The 20,463-nt window shown below is 45.8% G+C and overlaps 1 protein-coding gene across 1 annotated transcript in view; it reads left to right on the top strand.

The window, feature by feature from the left end:
- Positions 1 to 18,990, top strand: part of ncor1 (nuclear receptor corepressor 1) — a 128,721-nt gene extending 109,731 nt beyond the window's left edge. The window contains exons 26-46 of the mRNA XM_056284759.1: positions 208 to 293; positions 499 to 667; positions 779 to 904; positions 1,364 to 1,447; positions 1,553 to 1,803; positions 1,894 to 2,215; positions 2,432 to 2,656; positions 2,877 to 3,077; positions 3,507 to 3,656; positions 4,580 to 4,771; positions 4,872 to 5,013; positions 7,651 to 8,111; positions 8,290 to 8,406; positions 8,815 to 8,963; positions 9,074 to 9,285; positions 9,387 to 9,530; positions 11,729 to 11,874; positions 12,967 to 13,020; positions 13,134 to 13,337; positions 15,484 to 15,654; positions 16,569 to 18,990. Coding sequence (XP_056140734.1) covers positions 208 to 293; positions 499 to 667; positions 779 to 904; positions 1,364 to 1,447; positions 1,553 to 1,803; positions 1,894 to 2,215; positions 2,432 to 2,656; positions 2,877 to 3,077; positions 3,507 to 3,656; positions 4,580 to 4,771; positions 4,872 to 5,013; positions 7,651 to 8,111; positions 8,290 to 8,406; positions 8,815 to 8,963; positions 9,074 to 9,285; positions 9,387 to 9,530; positions 11,729 to 11,874; positions 12,967 to 13,020; positions 13,134 to 13,337; positions 15,484 to 15,654; positions 16,569 to 16,762 — 3,800 coding nt within the window. The 3' untranslated portion in view covers positions 16,763 to 18,990. The remainder of the gene's footprint in view (positions 1 to 207; positions 294 to 498; positions 668 to 778; positions 905 to 1,363; positions 1,448 to 1,552; positions 1,804 to 1,893; positions 2,216 to 2,431; positions 2,657 to 2,876; positions 3,078 to 3,506; positions 3,657 to 4,579; positions 4,772 to 4,871; positions 5,014 to 7,650; positions 8,112 to 8,289; positions 8,407 to 8,814; positions 8,964 to 9,073; positions 9,286 to 9,386; positions 9,531 to 11,728; positions 11,875 to 12,966; positions 13,021 to 13,133; positions 13,338 to 15,483; positions 15,655 to 16,568) is intronic.
- The last annotated feature ends 1,473 nt before the right edge of the window (positions 18,991 to 20,463 follow it).

Genomic DNA, 20,463 nt, shown 5'->3' with positions numbered 1-20,463 from the left:
TCATGGTATAGTTTTAGAGCCCAAACTGTGATGGCTGGGCATTTTGTGTCATTAGTGAGCACTGGTAAGTAAAAAAAAATTTTTTTTTAAATGTTATAGTCGCAAAAACTAAACACACTAACCCTCTTCTCCGTGTCTCATTCTTTTTCTCATCCCCCCCCCCCCCTACCTTCCTCTCTTTACTTCTCCCTCTCTTTTTCTCTCCAGGAGGCCCGATGCCATCCATTCAGGATGGCAGGGGAAACCCAGCCAAGGTGGGTGAGGGCCTGGCTTTCAGAGGATCTATCACCCAGGTAATATTTAGGATAAATGCCTTTGTGTGTGTGCGTGTGCGTGCATGCATGTGTGTGTGGGATAGGGAGTATTAAAAAAATTCTTGGGTGGAACTTGTTCATGGACACTCACTAGCCAAGTGTATGCCAAGTGTATTGCAACGTGTCAGTCATATGTAGAGGATTACATTTTTTTCTCTCTCCCGTCTTTGTGTTTCTTTAACAGGGTATACCAGCACTGCCCCAGTCCAGCATTGCTGCAGACCTTCTGAAGGGTACAATCACTAAGCTGGCCACAGAGGACCTTAGTAACCCAGACAAGGCCAGGGGAGAGCAGCTGGCTAAAGGCCATGTCATCTACGAGGGCAAGAGTGGACACATCCTCTCCTATGATGGTAAAGGCCCTCTGTCATGACAAGATGCAAATAACATTACTGTTCACTTTACCTATACCATTTCACTTCGCGGGCAGACTCAGCCATGCATATTTGTCTTCCACTCCTAAGCCATCAAGAATCCGAGGGAAGCCACCCGCAGCCCCCGAACTGGCCATGAGCTGAAACGCACTTACGATATGATGGAGGGACCCATGGCCAGAGGACATCCTGGCAGGGAGGGAGCTCCTTTTGAGGGTACAGATTTTTTGTTTGTTCAGAATTACGTGGACCGGTTTATAGCTTTATCAGGAGTGTGACGGTGACATTAGGCGTTTTTACACAGCGATCCCGCAATACTGCTGTGATGAAGACCCGTCCTTACGCCGGCTTTGTTTTTTTACGCTGAACCAAACAAAGGTGGCATAACGTGGCCCCAGTGTGTGATTTTATATAGCATGCTGGTGTTCTGGAAGCAGAGGAGGCATGACCTGTAACAAAACAGCGTCGGCTGTCCCATCTTGCCGGCTGTCCCTTTTACACAGACGTCGATTCGGCTCTGTGACTACCTCCGCTGCTGGCTTAACGCTGGAACAACAATGCCCCCCCCCCCCCATTCCGTGTTCGTACATTTTCCACAGAATGGCAAGGCAGATTAATGGCGCAACATTCCTGCCTTGAAACGGCTGTGTAAAAAGCCTCTGTGTTTCCCCTCAGGGTTAATTAGCAGAGCCCTTCCCAGAGAAGGTCTCCATGGAGACTCTAAGGAGAGGCCGCTGATAACTGGATCCATTATGCAAGGTAACTGGCTCTAAACCTGAAATCTCTCCAGAGTTTGCTGTTAGATAAGTTGTATTGAGCCATGACGAGTGAAGCTTAAAACACGTTCCCCTTAACTCCCAACAGGGACTCCTCGCACCTCTGCAGAGGCCTACGAGGATAGCCTCAAATACGGGAAACAGATAAAGCGTGAGAGTCCGCCCATACGCTCTTTTGAAGGGGGCATTGGCAAGGGCAAGCCCTACGAGGGAGTGAACACTATCAAAGAGATGGGTCGTTCCATCCACGAGATTCCCCGACAAGACCAATCTGGCCAGGATAGCCGCAAGACGCCTGACATGTCTGACAGGAGGGTTATGGAGGGCTCCATATCTCAGGTGAGACAGGCTCCTAATTGACATTGGTTGTTAATAACCAATAAGTGTGCCTTAAGCAAGGCATTAACTGAACTTCCCTCTGTTTCTTAGGTTCACTCTTTGAACCAGCCTACTATCAAGCATAATGTCAAGTCCCTTATCACCAGTCCCAGTAAGCTGCCCCATACTATACCCCAACTGGAGGCCATGGAACGAGCCAAGTACGAGGAGAGCAAAGCTGTTGCGGAGCGAGTGCGTCACACCTCCGTGGTCAACTCAACCACCTCTGTTCTGCGCTCCACACATCAGGAGGCTGGTAAATCCCAACTTAGCCCGGGCATGTATGAGGACACCAATGCCCGCAGAACCCCTGTCAACTATAGCACCAACCCTGTATCGAGAGGATCACCCATGCTGGGACGAGGACCAGAGGGTTTGTTTCATTATGTCCTTCTCCAAAAATTGTAGACTTTGTTATTTTAGCTATTTGTCAGTATTTTGACTCATTTGGACTGTGATCATACAGTAATCTGGAAGTACTTCTGCAGTTCTGATCTAGTGGTTTTAGTGATCCAAGTGCTAACCAGCATAATTTGTTATGTCATTTCAATATGATGGCATTTTAATATTTAATATTTCTCTTATGAAGGAGGTATGACCTCTGGGAAAACTACACCGCATGAAAGGAAGAGTGCCATGACCCCCACGCAGAGGGACAGTGTCCCAGCCAAATCTCCAGTGTCAGGGGGTGACCCTGTCACCTCTCACAGTCCTTTTGACCCCCACCACCGGTCTGTGGTGCCTGGAGAAGTGTATCGTCCCCACCATCACCCACACCTGGACCCTGCCTTGGCCTTCCGAGTCCTGGACCCTGGTACAGCATCCTTATCTGACAAAGTCTTCTGTAAAACTCAGTCTATCTCCAACAGAACTATCTTAGCCCTGATTCTCAGCAAATTGACGAAGGCAACTGGGGCAGTGTATATTCATAGGCCCTGCATGTTTCTCAGTGTCATTGACGTCAGCAGTGGTAATCAGGATCTGTGAGCCTGTTCATGTTTGCTTTGTTTTTTGTTTTTTTTTTCTTTCCACAGCTTACATGTTCCCTAGGCAGCCGTCCCCAACAAGCTTCCACAATACCTACCAGCTGTACACCATGGAGAACACGCGACAGACCATCCTCAACGATTATATCACGTCTCAGCAGATGCAAGTCATCCCGCGGCCCGACGTTGCCCGAGGCTTGTCACCACGGGAACAGCAAATCGCTATCCCTTACCCAGCTGGAGCCAGAGGTACGGTCCTCCACTACCTGACCTGCTCTCACCTGCAGCAGCAGGCGAGAGAGAGGCCGAGGGTTCGGTAGGGGCTGTAGTATGCAGACTGTGCTTGTGAAGTAGTGGCTACCTTTTCCAGACGCCCAGAAGCAAATGACCCAGGCAAATTGGCTGGATGGGGGCTGCAAATAATTCGGCTACTACTCAATTGTCAATTGGGTATAGTCTCACAAATCTCCATTTGCTGAGTGGTTGCCTCTTAAAAGTTGACCACTATTCCACCCCCCTTTGCAGCCCTGTTGCTTACTTACCAATCTGTAATTGGGAGCACTAACAGATAAAGGTGATGGGTTCCAGCTAAGTGTATACGGTGTTCATACATTCGTAAAAAATTGATTGATTAGTTCTTGCTGTTCACCGTTGGCCCTTTGCTTCTGTCTGTAAAAGGGATTATTGATCTAGCCCAGATGCCTCCAACTATCCTGTTGCCTCACCCTGGGGGAACAGGTACTCCCACTTTGGAACGCATCGCCTACCTCCCAGGAGCTCAGCCCCCTTTCCCTCCTAGGGCTTTCAACCCAGCCTCCATATCGCCAGGTGAGGACCCCACCCTTCCCCTACCCCCACCCTACCTTCCAGTCTTCCCTTATCTCCCCTGCCAAGACTCCCATGTTCCCTCGCACCTCCATTAAGTACGCTGCCCTGCACCGCCCTGAAGTCTGAGAGGTCAGTCCTACTTGTCTACAGACAGAATTTCAGATCCAATTGAATAAATTCTCAGTCTTAAAAACATCAGAGAAAGATCTCTCACAAAACCGTAATAGGGCTTAGCTGTGACTGTTATTTCTAAGGAGCTTTTTTTTATACCTTTATAGCTGTTTTCAAATGTGCTAAGAAGATGTTAAATTCTCATTAACATTCATGAGCTGACCTTTGAGTGACAAGTATAAGCAAAGGTTGGTGGTAAGTGTGGGTGGGGTTTCATATTTTGATGATTTGATCTGATGTCTGATGGGCTGTAAGTAAATGATTGTGTCTCACAACATCAGGAGTATCAGGAGAAAAAAAAGGTTGGCTGAATGAAGCTTAACTATGTAGAGCTGTTTTTAAACAAGAAAATTAGAAACAATGAATTTGTACTATTTTAGTGGAAAGAGATGGTACATAATTAAGGACACTTAAAGTAGTAGGTGATGTGAGGAAAATATTAGTATTTCAATTTTGGTCCGACTTTTAAGAGCATATGTAGTATGCTGACAAAATGGTTAATCTGTTTGAACCCTTTTTGAAACCGTTATTCCAATGAGTCCATCTGAAATTGTAACCATGGTAACGTTCCATAGACGGAACCTAAGGGAAGTGGTGGTTGCCATCGTGGTGGGAAGAAATCGGGCCTTATCAGTATGTCACTGTGGCACGGTGTTGCTTAAGATGGTCAAATGCCACTTTCCCTCCCCCCTGCTGAGCACATGTGTAACCCCTTCCCCCCTTGTGTGTGATGTCTGTCATTGTGTTCTCAGGTCACCCAGCCCACCTTGCAGCCACCCAGTCCGCCGTCAACGCAGAGAGGGAGCGGGAACATCGGGAAAAAGAGAGGGAGAAAGAGCGGGAGAGGGAGCACCGGGAGAGAGAACGAGAGAGGGAGCGCGAGCTCCGAGAACGAGAGCGGGAGAGAGCGGTGGCAGCCGCTGCAAGTGAATATCTGCGTGGAGGTGAGAGGACTTGTGCTGTTCAAAACAACATGGCCGATCAGTGCTTACCCACTGAATGATTGACTGATGAGATTGGTATGTGGGTTTATTTGTCATTCAGGTTCGGATCAATCAGGCAGGCCGGGGAGCCGAGGTTATATGCGTTCCCCTTCCCCCTCCGTGAGGTCACAAGAAGGCGTGGTCCAGCAACGACCCAGCATCTTCCAAGGCACCAACAGCAAGAGTGTTATCACCTCCCTTGTGTAAGTCTACACCGGCCTTACATCTGCATGCACCGGCTCACTTGGACTGGCAACTTTGTGTCTGAGAGTCCTCAATATAGTGCTGAAATTAGTTGATCGACAGAAAATTGATTGATCATAATTTTGATAATTGATTTATTGTTTAAGTTGTTTATCAAGTAAAAATACCAAACATTTGCTGGTTACAGTTTCACAAATGCTTAGATTTGTTGGCATTTCTCAAAATCACATCATTATAAAATTAGGGACGCACTGATAACAGTATTGGGTATCGGTCTGATACTGTCCTCATGTACTCATAATCGTACTCGTAAAACCACTCCAGTATAACCGCACCCGATACGCGACTATACAATTCCTGCAGAAATTGTGAAAAGTGAGCAGTACCTTTTTTCACCATTCGTATGGGAAGAGGAGGAGGTGGAGCTAGATAGAAGATGCAGCGCGACGGCTGAGAAGCAGATGAATACGTTGATGTGTCATTTGTCAGAACAGAGCAAGAAATGACAAAGTTCCAACCTGTGTAACTTGGATGAGTGCAGACAGCCCAGGCAAGGACACAGCGAGTCACGTGGCGGGGCTCACGAGGAGCAGCTGATGAAAATAAAACATGTTTTCAAAGTCTTTGTTTAACTGCAATGGTATTATTAAATACTCATATTAATACTCGGTATCGGCAAGTGCCCAAATGTAAGTACTTGTACTTACACTAGGGGTTTCACAGAATAGTCGACTATCAAACCACTAGTCGACACTGCATATTTGTAGACTAGTTGTTCATCTGTGGTTTTTAGCACTGTGCAGTAATAAAGCAGCGGCAATGCATCTACAGCAGATATGCAGCTGGGGGGACCGAGGTTCCAACATAGATTTGTTGGAGCAATCATTTTCTACATTATGTCCTGCAGAATTTAAGGTATTTAGAGAAGGAAAGACTCCTGCTGTCCCTGTGTTTCAGTTTAACCAGTGACCGTGGCTTTAGTGACGGCAGCCATTGAAAACACAAACAGAACATGTAGAGTCCTCCTAAAAGCTTTTAATTTTACTTTCATCAATTTTTAATACACTCACATCTGTGTTTAATGTCTACGCTAACCGTTTTTGTAAGTTAAATTTTGCTAAGCAAGAGTCATTCACCTCTTGTAACATTTCTTATAATGTGGGAAACAAACCACAGCTGGCGGTGCAGCTGTAATTTATACCATTATCCTCAATCGGAAAGTGGCCCATATTCAGTCATTTAACCAGTAACGTTATAATGTCAGATTCCTCATCAGATGCTAGTTTCTCTGCTAACCTATGTTTTCCCCCACATTAAAAGTAACTTCAGGGGTTTCCGGGTAGCGTAGCGGTCTATTCCGTGGCCTACCAACACGGGGATCGCCGGTTCATATCCCCGTGTTACCCCCGGCTTGGTCGGGCGTCTCTTCAATTGGCCGTGCCTGCGGGTGGGAAGCCGGATGTGGTATGTGTCCTGGTCGCTGCACTAGCTCCTCCTCTGGTTGGTCGGGGCACCTGTTTGGGGGGGGGGGGACTAGCGTGCTCCTCCCACATGCTACGCCCCCCTGGTGAAACTCCTCACTGTCATGTGAAAAGAAGCGGCTGGCGACTCCACATGTATGGGAGGAGGCATGTGGTAGTCTACAGCCCTCCCCGGATCGGCAGAGGGGGTGGAGCAGCGACCGGGACAACTCGGGAGAGTGGGGTAATTGGCTGGATACAGTTGGGGACCAACAAAAAAAAAAGGGGGGGGGGGCAAAAAAAAAGTAACTTCATGTGAATGCTTCTTGTTGGCGACACTGTTTGATTTACATAATGTGGGACCAGACGAATATATACTGTATTGAACATTTAGTTTAAGATAATTTAAGGCTTTTAGGCTTTCCAACAGCTGCCATCACCACAACAAGCATGGACACACTCGGCTGAAAGTCACCAGAACACAGTCACTAGTTAAACCGAAACACCTGCAAGAAAGCAGTTGCGTTGTTACTGCAGACAAACTTCCCAACTCAGACAGGCTCGCTGGGGATTTAATCCAATCAGATTAGGGCTCATTTGTAAACAGCCTGTCAGAGGACTCTGTTATTTCATCCACCCCCAGGTTGGTCCTGCCTACATTAGTTAACCCTGTACTGGTTGTATTTGAGACCTTTTTGACGAGAATTGAGTGTTGTTATTGGGTGAAAAAAATATATCTCCCACGATTAATTGACTCCTCGATAATGTTTAGGCATAGTTGACGACAGCTAAAATGCAGCAGTTGTGTGTGCCCTCTTGGTCTGAAAAAAAAAAGTGGTAGATCCCTATGTAAAATTAATAGGGCAAGCTTTTTTTGGATGCTGGTTAGACTTAACTTTTTTAGGGCATACGTTTTGGCTCTGGGAACTTGTGATTGGCACGTCATTATGTTTGACATTTTATATACTAAATGATTCATTGATCGATAAAAAATATTGTTAGTTGCGGACCTACCTCAGTATACATCTCTGATCCTTTGTTTGGCTTATTTATTTGGTTTTAAAATAAACTCTTTTTGGGCTCTGTATGTTATGGTAAAGAGCCTGAATCCATGTTTTTAGAAACATAGTTGAAGCCTACATCTTACTTCTCACGCTGTCTCCGTTTCTCCTTCAGACCCCAGTCAACGGCAGCAGCTCAGGCTAGCTCTCGTTACAGCACTGCAGCTGATGCCCTGGCTGCCTTAGTGGACGCTGCAGCCTCGGCCCCACAGATGGATGTGGCCAAGGTGAAGGATGGGAAACGCGACCGGGAGGATGAAATGTCTTTGTCTGCTGCAGCACGGCGGGCAGCTGAACATCAGCAGCAGGAGGCAGAAAGACGCTCCATGCAGTCTCCCTACGGTGCCATGTCACTGCCGGGGGGTAAGCCCCACCCGGCCTATGCAGAGGGTCCTGGTCTAGGAGGCAAGGATAAGGGCCCCCAAACCAAGTCTCGCATCGAAGAGGAGCTTCGCACCCGCGGAAAGACCACCATCACAGCCGCCAACTTCATTGATGTCATCATCACCAGGCAGATAGCCTCAGACAAAGACTCCAGAGAGAGAAGTTCTCAGAGTTCTGACTCCTCCAGCAGCTGTAAGTCTCTAGGGTACACATGGGTTAGAAGATTTGGATGCCCAATGAAGATATGTGATAATTCTTGGAAAAATTCCTTTTTTGCATTATACTGTTTAAAGTATAACCTTAACTTCTTTAGCCTGAATAAAGTGTACATTTGTGAGTATTAATGGTAACTCTGTTTCCAATATTGCAGTGTCATCCAGTCGATATGAGAACCCAAGTGGAGGAGCCATTGAAGTGATCAGCCCTGCCAGTTCTCCAGTCCAGCCACAGCAAGACAAGCCAGAAGACAGACAACCACAAGCAGCAGGTGAGGACATGAAAAATCACTTTGGGATTACAAGTTTTTGCAACATTGGTTTCAATCAAGAATTCATTATTTAACTTCAGAAGTTATTTAACTTCAGAGCTGATAAGACAGTGATGTGACAGGCTCAGTTCAAAAAAGCTGATTGAAAATGTGTGTATCCAGACTAAATTTAGCTGGTCGAGAAATTGAGTAAGCATAAAACAACTCAAATGACTTACCAGCCCTCTGAACTTGTCATCCGAGTACCGCAGACATCATTCCTGTCTAACAGGCAGGTCACGAGACTGTTGTAGAGCTATTTCTGTGAGTTGCAGGCAAATGTAGATCACATGCGCTGTTGACACATATTATAGCACCTCCTCACCCCCTCACTCATGCTCAACCCCACTCTGTCTGGACCACCCTCAGCTGCAGGCATGCGTGGCTTTGACATGAATCGTTACCGGCCACCAGGGGAACCACAGCCCAGTCCTCAGCAGCCCCCCTCTTCCCAGGCTGATAACTATTCCCAGATCCCCAAGACCCACCGAGTCATGACCTTGGCAGATCACATCTCGGTAAGCAATATTGCAGTATAAGATTAGTCCCACACGAGGCAGTCATGCATTTACATAACAAAATGTCAACAAGTCGACCCACTTAACCCTGTGGTTTTCCCCTGCTGCAGCACATTATAACCCAGGACTTTGCCCGGAACCAGGACCCTCCTCCAGCCTCCTCCTCTGCTAGTACCACATTCCAGAGCACAATGCCACTCGTATCCACCACCGGTCGCACCAAGGTGCCGAGCCGCTACAGCCCAGAGAACCAGGCCCCACACCACCAGAGGCCCTCCAGCAGAGTATCCCCAGAGAATGCCCATGACAAACCTAGAGCCAGGTCCTTAAACCAGCCATCCAGCCCCAAAACACTCATAAAGGCACTCTGAATTACCTCCACCTTACTAACCGTTGTCCCTGTCTACTTCCCTTCCTGTGCAGGCCCGGTAAATCCCCAGACAGAGGAGGCAGGCCAATGGAGAATTACGAGCCCATCTCCCCTCCCCAGAGCTATCAGGGCATGGACAAACAGGATGCTGGTGGTCCGCCGCCCCAGAGACGAGAGACTGACAACCCTGAGATCAGGTACAGAAGCCATACTGTATGCATTTTAGTAAACTCAAATTAAAATTTGTTTGCTTTGTGACATAAGATGGATGAAAAAATCAGATAACAAACAGCTGTTCTGTTTTCACTGAGATTGAGAATACTGTCATAGCCAGGTCCACTGCTTACACAATGATGTGCTTTGTAAAATGTTTGTTGTGCTACACTGATAAAATTTTTGCTGCTAGCATCCTGAAGTTCATGGTTAGATCGCTGATGTTGCCTCTGGCTTGGCTCAGCGTTGCATGGAGCACAGCTGGCATTATGTGTTCCGCCATTGTAAATAGTGTATGCTACAGGTGGTGGGGTGCCCGTATGGCTGCAGGTGGATCTGATGGAGATAGTATGGGCCCCCACACACGTTATGTTTCCCCAGAGACCTCCAGCTGCAGGTGAACAGAGGCGGTCAGCCTCTCTCCATGTATCAGAGGATGCATGCGAACCTCTGCACCCTCCCCAACCACCGTAGGTGTTGTGCAGTGGCGGGACTTTAGGAGGACAGGGAATTGGACCTGGCGAAACGGGATGAAAAGGGAAGGGCAAAAAAAATCCAGTCATGTAAATCAGCATATACATAGTTCACTGCTATTGCAATGTGTCTACTACTACTACTTTTGGCTGCTCCCGTTAGGGGTCGCCACAGCTATTGCAATGTGTCTATGCAAACTAATTGCAGTGAAGTTCTCAGTGTCTGACATAAATTTATTCTGAGTACAGGGGGATTGTAGGACTTGTATAAAAATTCACATCAAATGTGTGAACATGTTAGCCAAGTAAATTTTTCACAGAACCACAACTTCTTCGCTTTCGTTTATTAAATGTAGAATGCTCAATAAAAACACACAACTTGGACATGCTGCTCATCTCATGTTGAAGTTCAAAATACATATTTAATAGAACAGTAGATTTTCTTAACATTGACTGACCCGAAGTTGCCTCCCAATGACACAGCACCGTGTATTACACCAGCAGATTCTAGTCAACATCATTCCTCAAGGAGGTAGTTAATGAAATGAGCAAATACACAATTTGGACTTTTACTTTCTGGACCTGGTTTTTACACCTCTGCAATTAATTACAAACATACAGAAAAAACATGGACTCTAATCTGTGCAAATGAGGTTAACAAGAACAAACCCAGAGCTGATAAAAACATTTTGCCTTAAAACAAACAACAAAAATGCTGTAGGCATGACTTGTACATAAGATAACTGAATCTCTGCAACCACACAAACACTTTTAGAAGTATTAGAACAGTAAGCCTCATAATATGACAGAAATTCCGGTTTGGAGCCTTCACCAGCAAATTACCTGATTACAACTGAGGGCTTCAAAATCAGTTTTGATAGTCACTGGCAACAGACAAGTCACTCTCACCATGTCCTCTGATGATATACCACTCTGCCCCCCCCCTTTTTCTCCCCAATTGTACCCGGCCAATTACGCCACTCTTCCGAGCCGTCCCGGTCGCTGTTACACCTCCTCTGCCGAGGGGAGGGCTGCAGACTACCACATGCCTCCTCTGATATATGTGGAGTCGCCAGCCGCTTCTTTTCACCTGAAAGTGAGGAGTTTCGCTAGGGGGGTGTAGTGCGTGGGAGGATCACGCTACCCCCCCCCCCAGGTCCCCCTCCCGCCCAAATAGGCGCCCCGGCCAACCAGAGGAGGCGCTAGTGCAGCCACCAGGACACATACCCACATCCGGCTTCCTACCCACAGACACTGCCAATTGTGTCTGTAGGGACGCCCAGCCAAGCCGGAGGTAACATGGGGATTCGAATTGGCGATCCCTGTATTGGTAGGCAACGGAATAGACCGTTACGCTACCCGGACGCCCCCCTCTGTTTCATCATCCACATTAATTTCCTATTGAAAATCTGTAAGCTAACCCCATCTGAAAACCTATGAATGTATTCCATAATGTGGATAAGGCTCTGATGTTTGATTCCTTGCCGTATGTATGTGTGTGTGTGAGTAAATGAAAACGAGATGTCACTGTTGTATGTATGGGTAGATTTGTTTGGCACTTGTGTGAATGCCTGCTGGCAGAATGTCCTCTTGTCCACTGCAACTTGATTGACAAGCAAGTGGGCTGCAAAGTGTGGATGGCTGCCAGTAGGCTGCTGCTCCACTCAGCGCTATCTGATTCTTAACGCCATTTCCCCTTCTGGTTTCAGGAGTGACTCGCGCTCCCCAGGGAGCGTCAGCTACCTGCCTTCTTTCTTCACCAAGTTGGAGAACACCTCCCCTATGGTGAAATCCAAGAAGCAGGAGATCTTTCGTAAGTTGAACTCCTCCTCTGGTGTCGGTGATTCTGATGTTGGTAAGTGGGTCTCTTCTTATCCTCCTCCTTCTCAACTACTCTGCATGCATCAGTTAAAAGGGTGGACTGGTTGCTTGGATTTTTACTGTCCTCACAGAGTCAGACAAACTCATAGATGTCTTGTTTTGATGGCTGTGTGTGCAGTTTATAGATTATGTTCAATGGTGAACTCAGCCTCGCTTAGCTCAATTGCTGGATGTCTACCAGGATCATCAGCAGGTCCTCCAGACCTGATGGTTAATACTTTTTACTCGTTAGCCTAGCATCAACAATTTTTCTTAACCAATAGGTTCACAAGTACATGTAAAATCTTTGCAACGTTAGTTCATAAAAATGAATCCTACAGTGGAAGTCAAGTCAATATTATTTATATAGCGGGGGCTTTATGGAAGGAAGGAGGATATGTGTGTTACGGAAAAATAGCTCAAAACTATAATTTAATTTTTAGGATATTGCATATACTTGTGAAAATGCTGGTTAAGAAAAATGGTTAATGCTAGGCTAATGAGTAAAAAGAAGTTGAAAGTGTATTTCCCTTCTTTTGAGAGGAGGTGCTAATGATCCCTGCAGACATCCAACTTAGCTGAGCTAGGCTAAACTCTCCACTCAACATGCATTCAGACTGCTTGCACAGACATAACAAAGGTATCCATGAATTTGTCCGACTCCGTGTGAGGACGAACGTTAGTAACAGTCCCAGAAACAGAACGATCCCTTTAAAAGAGCTCACCCACCCAGGACTGTGTTGATATAAGTGAAGTAATCCTGTCAAACTCTGTCTTCAAATCCTCGTATTACATCTGAATTAGGCCTCTGGTAACACTATAAAAGTAGTTCTTTTTCAACTAATTTTTATTTCCCTACATATTTGGTTCTGACATTTTGCTACATGATCACCGCAAGGCTTAAAGTTCTCTGGCATTGTGTCGAATCTCTGGCATGTGCTGGGCCCTTGTTCTCAAACCCAAAGTATCACAAGCAGCAAAGGCAAAGATGGCATCAGTGGTGTGAGAGCAGGATTACAGCCCCGAAAACATTTCACGGCGGATGTTTTGTTTTGTTTTTTTAAACTCCTGCAATTGTGTCCTTCAGGGAACGCACAACCAGGCACGGAAATTTTCAACTTGCCCGCTGTGACCAGCTCAAGTGAGTAGTGAGGATTGTGTGTGTGTTTTTGTGTTGCTCAGTCAGATTGTAAACATTCCCTTCACTTCGGAGTCCACTCTTGAGAACCATTTTGTTTCCTTGTGGTGTTGCAGGCAGCATCAACCCCAGGAATCAATCCTTCAGTGACCCGGCCAGTAACCTGGGCCTGGAGGACATCATCCGTAAAGCCTTGATGGGCAACCTTGAGGAGAGGCAGGAGGAGCACCATGGAGGAGCAGGGTGTCAGTCTGGCAATGGCAATACACCCAGCACCGGAAATGAGGCTCGTCAGGAGGCCAACCCATCACCCAGTATGGGTGAGGGATAAATTAAACTTTACACAAACTCAGTATCAGCCTTGCTTGTCACTTAAAAGGCAAACCATCACAATTTCCCTACATTGTCTCTGTCTCGCTTTCTTTCTCCCCCCATACGCACTCTGTTAGCAGCGATAATACTGAGCAGACTTTTGCATTTTTCTGAAATACCGCCGAAATTGTAAGAAAAAGTGTCTGCGACAGCCTTTTAGAGACACATGACTGCTGTGTATCATAGCTGTTATGGAGTGCTGTCCCCACAACATAGAGATAATGTTGGGAAACAGTGATTGTAGAGTTGGGTCCGATCCAATATTGGTATCGAGTGCCAATACTCAGGTAATTCGCTCACTAGGTACCAGACTTATGTTATAGATCCACGACCGATCCAGATTCCATACTCTGATGTTTTTATGAATTATGAATATGTAGCTAATAATGTAATTTTAAGTCCATATCCAATATGGTATATTTAAGTTCAGATAGTATGACGTGTTTTAAGTGTGGGGGGACGTGGGACACAAGCGCTTCGCTTACCCGCATAGAGAGCAGGAAGCGGAGGATGTGGAAGCCACCAACCAGGCGGCTGAAGTGGGGGGTGGGTAGCAACTGGGAAAAGTAACTCGGACTGTGACACACACACACACACCTCCACTCCCAGAGACTGCTACCACACACAATTTATAACTGCTTTAACCCAGTAAATGTGTAAATTTAATTTAACCAGCGCTTTTTTTTTTCTTTTTCTTTTTTACTACATCGGAGAGAACCCTGTGAAATGTCATTGTGCGTGAGTGTAGTGACAATAAAGATCATTCAGTTCAACAACTGAAACTCCACAAAATGTAGACCTGGAGTCTCCTAGACGCCACAGTAATTGGGAGAAAGATAAAATGGCTTCAGATGACGTAGTAACTGTATCAGAGGGACTCAGTGTGCGTGGAGTGAGTGGCGCTGCCATGTGCGTAACCTCCCCGGCAGCTTCTGCAGCCGAGCTTGGGCGGGAGGTGCAGAGTGACAGGGAGGAGGTGGCGGCGGACCCGCCTCTCACCGAGAGCCAGAAGGAGGAGGATGATGAGATGAGATGAGTAGGATTTTGACTCAGACGGCATGGTAGCAGATTCCTAGCAACCAGCCTGTGAACCGTACGCTTTGGAGGATATCAATGATTTTTTTGGATGAATCTTTCGGCAAGTCTGCCACAGTGATTGATTATTTTCCGGACACAACTACATTTCTCAAAACTGTCACAGTACTGCAAAAACTTGTCGGGTTTGATTTATTAGATGAAAAATAAAAAAGCGTTATCGTTTAAGAACAGCTTAAGAAATAAAGCACCTGTGCACAAGAAAGGGAAGGACACTGGGTTGGAACTGCAGCACAGATTTCACACTGGACAGGACGAGTGAAGAACCACATTTACAGTCTTCCATCACTTTATCCAGATTGTTGTCACAATTTGATTTAATTGATGCTTGGAAAATAAAAAATTCAAGCACCAGACAGTACACGTGGTAAAGGTTTCAGGGAGCAGGGTGGGCGCTGCCAGGCCAGACAGGCTGTTCATCACCAGACTCCTCAACACCAGGCCAGTCAGGAGCAGCACATCACCACTTAATCAGTGTTGTTTTATGTCTTTCACCAACAAAAATGACACATCTTTTTGGCATTTTAACATGACGACTACAGGATAGCTCTTTTTGAAGGAAAAAAAACTATTTTGGGTAATTTGAAAAAAGCACGTTATGATTCTTTGAGTCAGTTAACACATTAAAGGAGTTGCCATGGCAACTTGCACTCCTAAACCTGTTTGTATGTGAAGGCTACTTGAACTACAGTTCAAACAAATTGCTTTGGAATAAATTTAAATTTAATGCATTTTTGTGTATATTTTTGCTTTTTTCTGCCTCATGTAACCTTACACAATACCAACAACAATGGTAACTATAATGATGATAATAATATTCAAGAAACAAAAAAGCTCTGGTATCGGTATCAGCAGATATCCAAATTCAGGTATCGGATTGGAACTGTGAAAAAGTGGATCGGTGCGTCTTAAGTGATTGTTCCCTTTAATATCCTTCCTCTATATATTTTTTTTTTTTTTTACTTTCTGCCTCCAAATTCTGTCTTTCCTAAACTTCAGGCAAACAGAAACTGCAGAGCAAAGCCAATAGCCGAAAATCCAAGTCACCTAACCTGGGTCAGGCGTATACAGGAGGGGAGCGGCCCTCTTCGGTTTCCTCCGTCCACTCTGAGGGAGATTACCACAGACAAGCCCCAGCCTGGACCTGGGAGGACCGGCCATCCTCCACAGGTACTGCATTAAATGGTAAATGGACTGCATTTATATAGCGCTTTTCTAGTCTCCTGACCACTCGAAGCACTTTACAGTGTACGCCTCACATTCACCCATTCACAAACACATTCATACACTGATGGTGGAGGCTGTCATGCAAGGCGCTAACCTGCTCATCAGGAGCACTTAGGGGCTCAGTGTCTTGCTCAAAGACACTTCGACATGCTCTCTGCCGGAGCCAGGGATCGAACCAGTGGCCTTCTGATTCCTAGACGACCAGCTCTACCTCCTGAGCAATGCCGCCCCTAAATGTTAACTGTTAAACCCCTCCCTGTCACAGTGTCTGCAAATACTGAACCTTGGCAAGTCACAGGAGTATCACCTGGATGGAATTTGTCATGTGAGCGTTTTGCCGGTGGTGTTGTACATGTGCAATATGTGCTGATGGGTAATGTAGGCAATTGAAGCAATAAAATCCTCACTGCGTACTATACTGACAGAGAAATCTGTGTTATCCTGCTCATAGAGCCTTTACGACAGGGACTACACATACCAGAATGCATTGCGCACAAGCTTCTGTATCGTCGTCTACAAGATTCTCAGCACTAATGTTGTCAGATGTCTTTTCCACCGTTGGAAGAGTAGCTTTGTCATGACAACAAGGATGTGTTTTTTGAACAGCGCCTTTAACGTTCATTGTAGGTAGGTAGGTAAGTACTTCATTAGAGACCCAAGTTAAAGTAAGTTGTAGTTGTTCTGCCCGCCAACTGACATCAGGATATGTCCCTTGGCGGGCAGAAAAAAGTCTGTCACTGCTGCTCCAGAGACACACAGAAAGAATCAGGAACAAGTGCAGACGTTTTTCGTGTGCTGATAAGGATGAGAATCCGCTAATTTTCGCCTTTTCACCTCTTTTCTCCCTCCTCCCTCAGGCTCGATGCAGTTCCCCTACAACCCTCTGACCATGCGCATGCTGAGCAGCACGCCACCCACCTCCATAGCTTCCTCCTCCATCCAGAGCCAGCAGCCTCCTCCGGCAGGGTCCTCCATGGTCCAGCAGCGAGTGTGGGAGAGGGAGCCTTTGCTGTCAGAGCAGTACGAGACCCTGTCGGACAGCGACGACTGAACCCGGCCTGCTAGATACCCCACATGAGAGAAGAGGCCTGGTCTATACCCCACCCCCCTTCCCTCACAACTGTCCTCACTCGCTGGTGAGTGTGGCGAACGGAAGGGGGTGGCATCCCTTTTTGGTGCTATGGCGCCCCCTGGCTGTAAAGCTGAGGCGAAGGGCAGCAGCTTGTGACAGGCTTGACCACCCACAGAACAGACTCCTATTGGTCGGAAAGCACTGGCCCTAGCCTGTCTGGGAAATAATGACCGCGAGGATATATCTGAGCTGCAAGAAAGATGACTTTTCTATGTGAAAAAGAAAATGAGAAGGCATTTTGTTTGATTTCTGTAAAGATAAACCTTGTCTTTAAGAAAATCATTGTATGTAAATAGAGTAACTTTTTTGCAGTGTTTTTCTTAACTTGATTATTTCTTATTTTAATGTCGCTTTTCAATTGATCCACTTTAAATGGGAAGAGGAGGGTTGTAATCTTTATTATCACAGTCGGACTCTCCCCATGGCGATCTATTGCTGCCCCACGTCCCCCGCCCCATTTACCGTGGTGAAGCTAAAAGAGACTCAGACCTGTGGTTCGTATTGACAGTGAGTGGAGCACAGAGAAGCGCAGGTCCCCCTCGCCCCCGCCCCGCCCGCCCGCTATTCACCGAGCACCACCAGAGTCTGAACATTGTGGACAGCAGTGAGGGAAACAAACGCGCGAGCTTCAGTTTTGCGTGACGATTCCATGTCTGTCCCCTGGAACGCTGTGTGTGGAGGCAATGCACAGACTATGACAGTATCAGCCGGGAAAGGAAACTTGTGCCATCCCCCCCGTTCATGGAAAAAGAGAAAAAGGTCTTTGGAACAAGTTGAACACTGGTGTCAGAGCAGAAGGGTGTAGAAGTCTCTTATAAGCTTAATATTGCCGTAAACAATGTTCTGACTACTTTTGGGCCCTGTGTTGATCTGAATTATGAAAGTGAGCCATTTAATTAAGAAACAGAAATCTTTCATGAAGCTGACCGTGGTGCATGGTGTAGCACAGCCTCACCTCCAGCTGTCTCTATGGTTTCCAACCCGCACAAAATGTTCTGCTCTGCAACATTGTCATGGTAACTTGAGTACGTCAAGAATCTTTTTTTTTTTCTTCTTCCCTTTAGAGGTTTTGCCATGCCTTGTGGCTTGAGAAGAGAAGGCAGCTTTAACTGATTTCCTCAGAGATCAACATTGGTGTTTCATGTTTGCATTTGTTTCTATAGTCCCTCTTTTTTCTTCTTTTTTTTTTTTTAAATACTGTCCTTCCAGAAATCTGAACTCTGTGTAATTTGTCTATCCATTTGACAGAGACGAAACTAACCAAACATAAAAAAAAAAGAATGGTCTGCACCATTGTTGCACTTTTATTTGCTTTGCAGCGGTTAACAACAAAAGTATACTACCTGTTATGTAACTTATTCAATCCTCCAGCGCAGGAGAATACTGAGGGTGTGCTTTAACGTTTCCAGTCCAGGTCCCACGGAGACCTGGACGTTTCAAGTCCCTGTCTTTTCTTGTAGCTGGTACATAATTTTGACAGCGTGACCACGTGGGTCACAGTCAGAATTTTAGTGTATGGTACCATTTTAATGTTGGGGAGTTTTGCTGCCATTCGATACCGTTAACGTTTAAGTCTTTGTTCTCCTCCGAGCAACGTTACCTTCGGTCGTGTCCATCAGCAGGCAGGAAGCTGTTAAATACGAGTTGGTGTGAGGTCAGTGCTGATAATGGCAGTAACCATCCCTTGCAAGTCCTTTCCAGATATGTGAAACCATACCATCGTTCTGGCTTTCTCAACCTCGCTCTGCTCAACTTACAAATACATTCTGCTCTAAACATGTGCCCTTTCCCTTCATTTTGAATTTAAATCGTTTGTCATAGCTGATGTTTGCTTTTATTTTCTGTCATTTTGAACATTAATGTTGTTCATCCTGGTTTGGTGGGATGTTATGTGTTTACACAACGGCAATGACAAAGTTTACAAAACTTGAATCTTAAAAATCGACATGAAGCCGCAAAAGAATCGGAGCGTCTTTTTAGCTCTTTATCAAACACACAGTCGTGACTTTTTTGTCTTTTTGAAATTGAGACTTGAAACCCCATGTATCCTATGATGTTGAAATGCAATGTTTTCATCGCACAATGTCTCTTAGTAGTCTATTACAAGAGTTCAGACCAATCAAATAAAGTGGATCAGTTCTCCACCCCTGAAATGTGTCTGTTTTTAATAAACGTGTTCTTCTTGTGTTGTTTACATGTTATTTGGGGTGTTAGGTGACTGTTTAGGTTTGGATATATTTTAGGCTGCAGAGAGAGAGGCTCAAATACAAATCCCCTGTTGAGGAAATCACAGACGTACATTTTGGGCACAATGCAATGCACGTTTGCAGAAGAGCTAGAGGGCCGCAAGAGTATTTGAAGCGCCACCTAGTGGATACAGACTTGTATCACATGTAAGCAAAGGCCAGTATGGCCAGTTAGTTGCATGATGATAATAATGCTAAAAAACTTTATTCATATATCACTTTCGGGGCGCATTTCATGGATATGATATGCATTTCAAAATCCTATCAATCTTTTGGCTGCTCCCGTTAGGGGGCGCCACAGCGGCTCATCCGTCTCCATCTCTTCCTGTCCTCTGTGTCTTCCTCTGTCACACCAGCCAACCTGCATGTCCTCTCTCACCACATCCATAAACCTCCTATTTGGCCTTCCTCTTCTCCTCTTCCCTGGCAGCTCCATATTCAGCATCCTTCTCCCAATATACCCAGCATGTCTCCTCCACACATGTCCAAGCCATCTCAATCTTGCCTTGTCTCCAAACCGTCCAACCTGAGCTGTTCCTCTAATATACTCCTTCCTAATTCTGTCCTTCTTCGTCACTCCCAGTGAAAATCTTAGCATCTTCAACTCTGCCACCTCCAGCTCCACCTGTCTTTTCGTCAGTGCCACTGTCTCCAAACCATATAACATAGCTGGTCTCACAACCATCTTGTAAACCTTCCCTTTAACTCTTGCTGGTACCCTTCTGTCACACATCACTCCTGACACTCTTCTCCACCCACTCCACCCTGCCTGCACTCTCTTCTTCACCTCTCTCCTGCACTCCCTGTTACTTTGGACAGTTGACCCCAAGTATTTAAACCCATACGCCTTCGTCACCTGTCTTCCTTCAAAATCCTACCAATAAACCATATTAATAGAGAGCTCTTTAAAATGTTCATTGACACTTAATCAAACGTAACAAAAGGTGACAGGACTACTCAACGAGGCTCAATTTCTGACTTAATCCTTATGAGAAAATTAAGATCACTGTCAGAATCGGTCCACTTTTCAGAAAATTGAATATGGAATGCTCTTCGCGGAAATCTTATTGGTTTGGGCTCGAAATTCAGAAAGGAGCACCTCGAAGCAGAACTATGAATCTCAAGGTCATAAAATCAGGATATTTTGGGAATAAATGCAGATCATATCCTCTAAACTAGGCCGCAATTGATATGAGGGTTGTAAGACACAAATTATTTTAATAATCAAATTAAACAACGCGTATTAACTGATCCTAGTATTGGTATATTAGCGGATGCCTATAGTATAATGGTATTAGTATTGTAGCGAATTCGGGGGTCAACGTGCCGGGACGCGAACCCGTAACGCCCGCACCGCAGGAGGCATCGGGTTAG

The sequence above is a fragment of the Lampris incognitus genome, chromosome 8 (genome assembly GCF_029633865.1).
Source record: "Lampris incognitus isolate fLamInc1 chromosome 8, fLamInc1.hap2, whole genome shotgun sequence".
NCBI classification, from domain to species: Eukaryota; Metazoa; Chordata; class Actinopteri; order Lampriformes; family Lampridae; genus Lampris; species Lampris incognitus.
The sequence above is the reverse complement of the archived record's forward strand: the minus strand, read 5'-3'. Positions and strand labels throughout refer to the sequence as shown.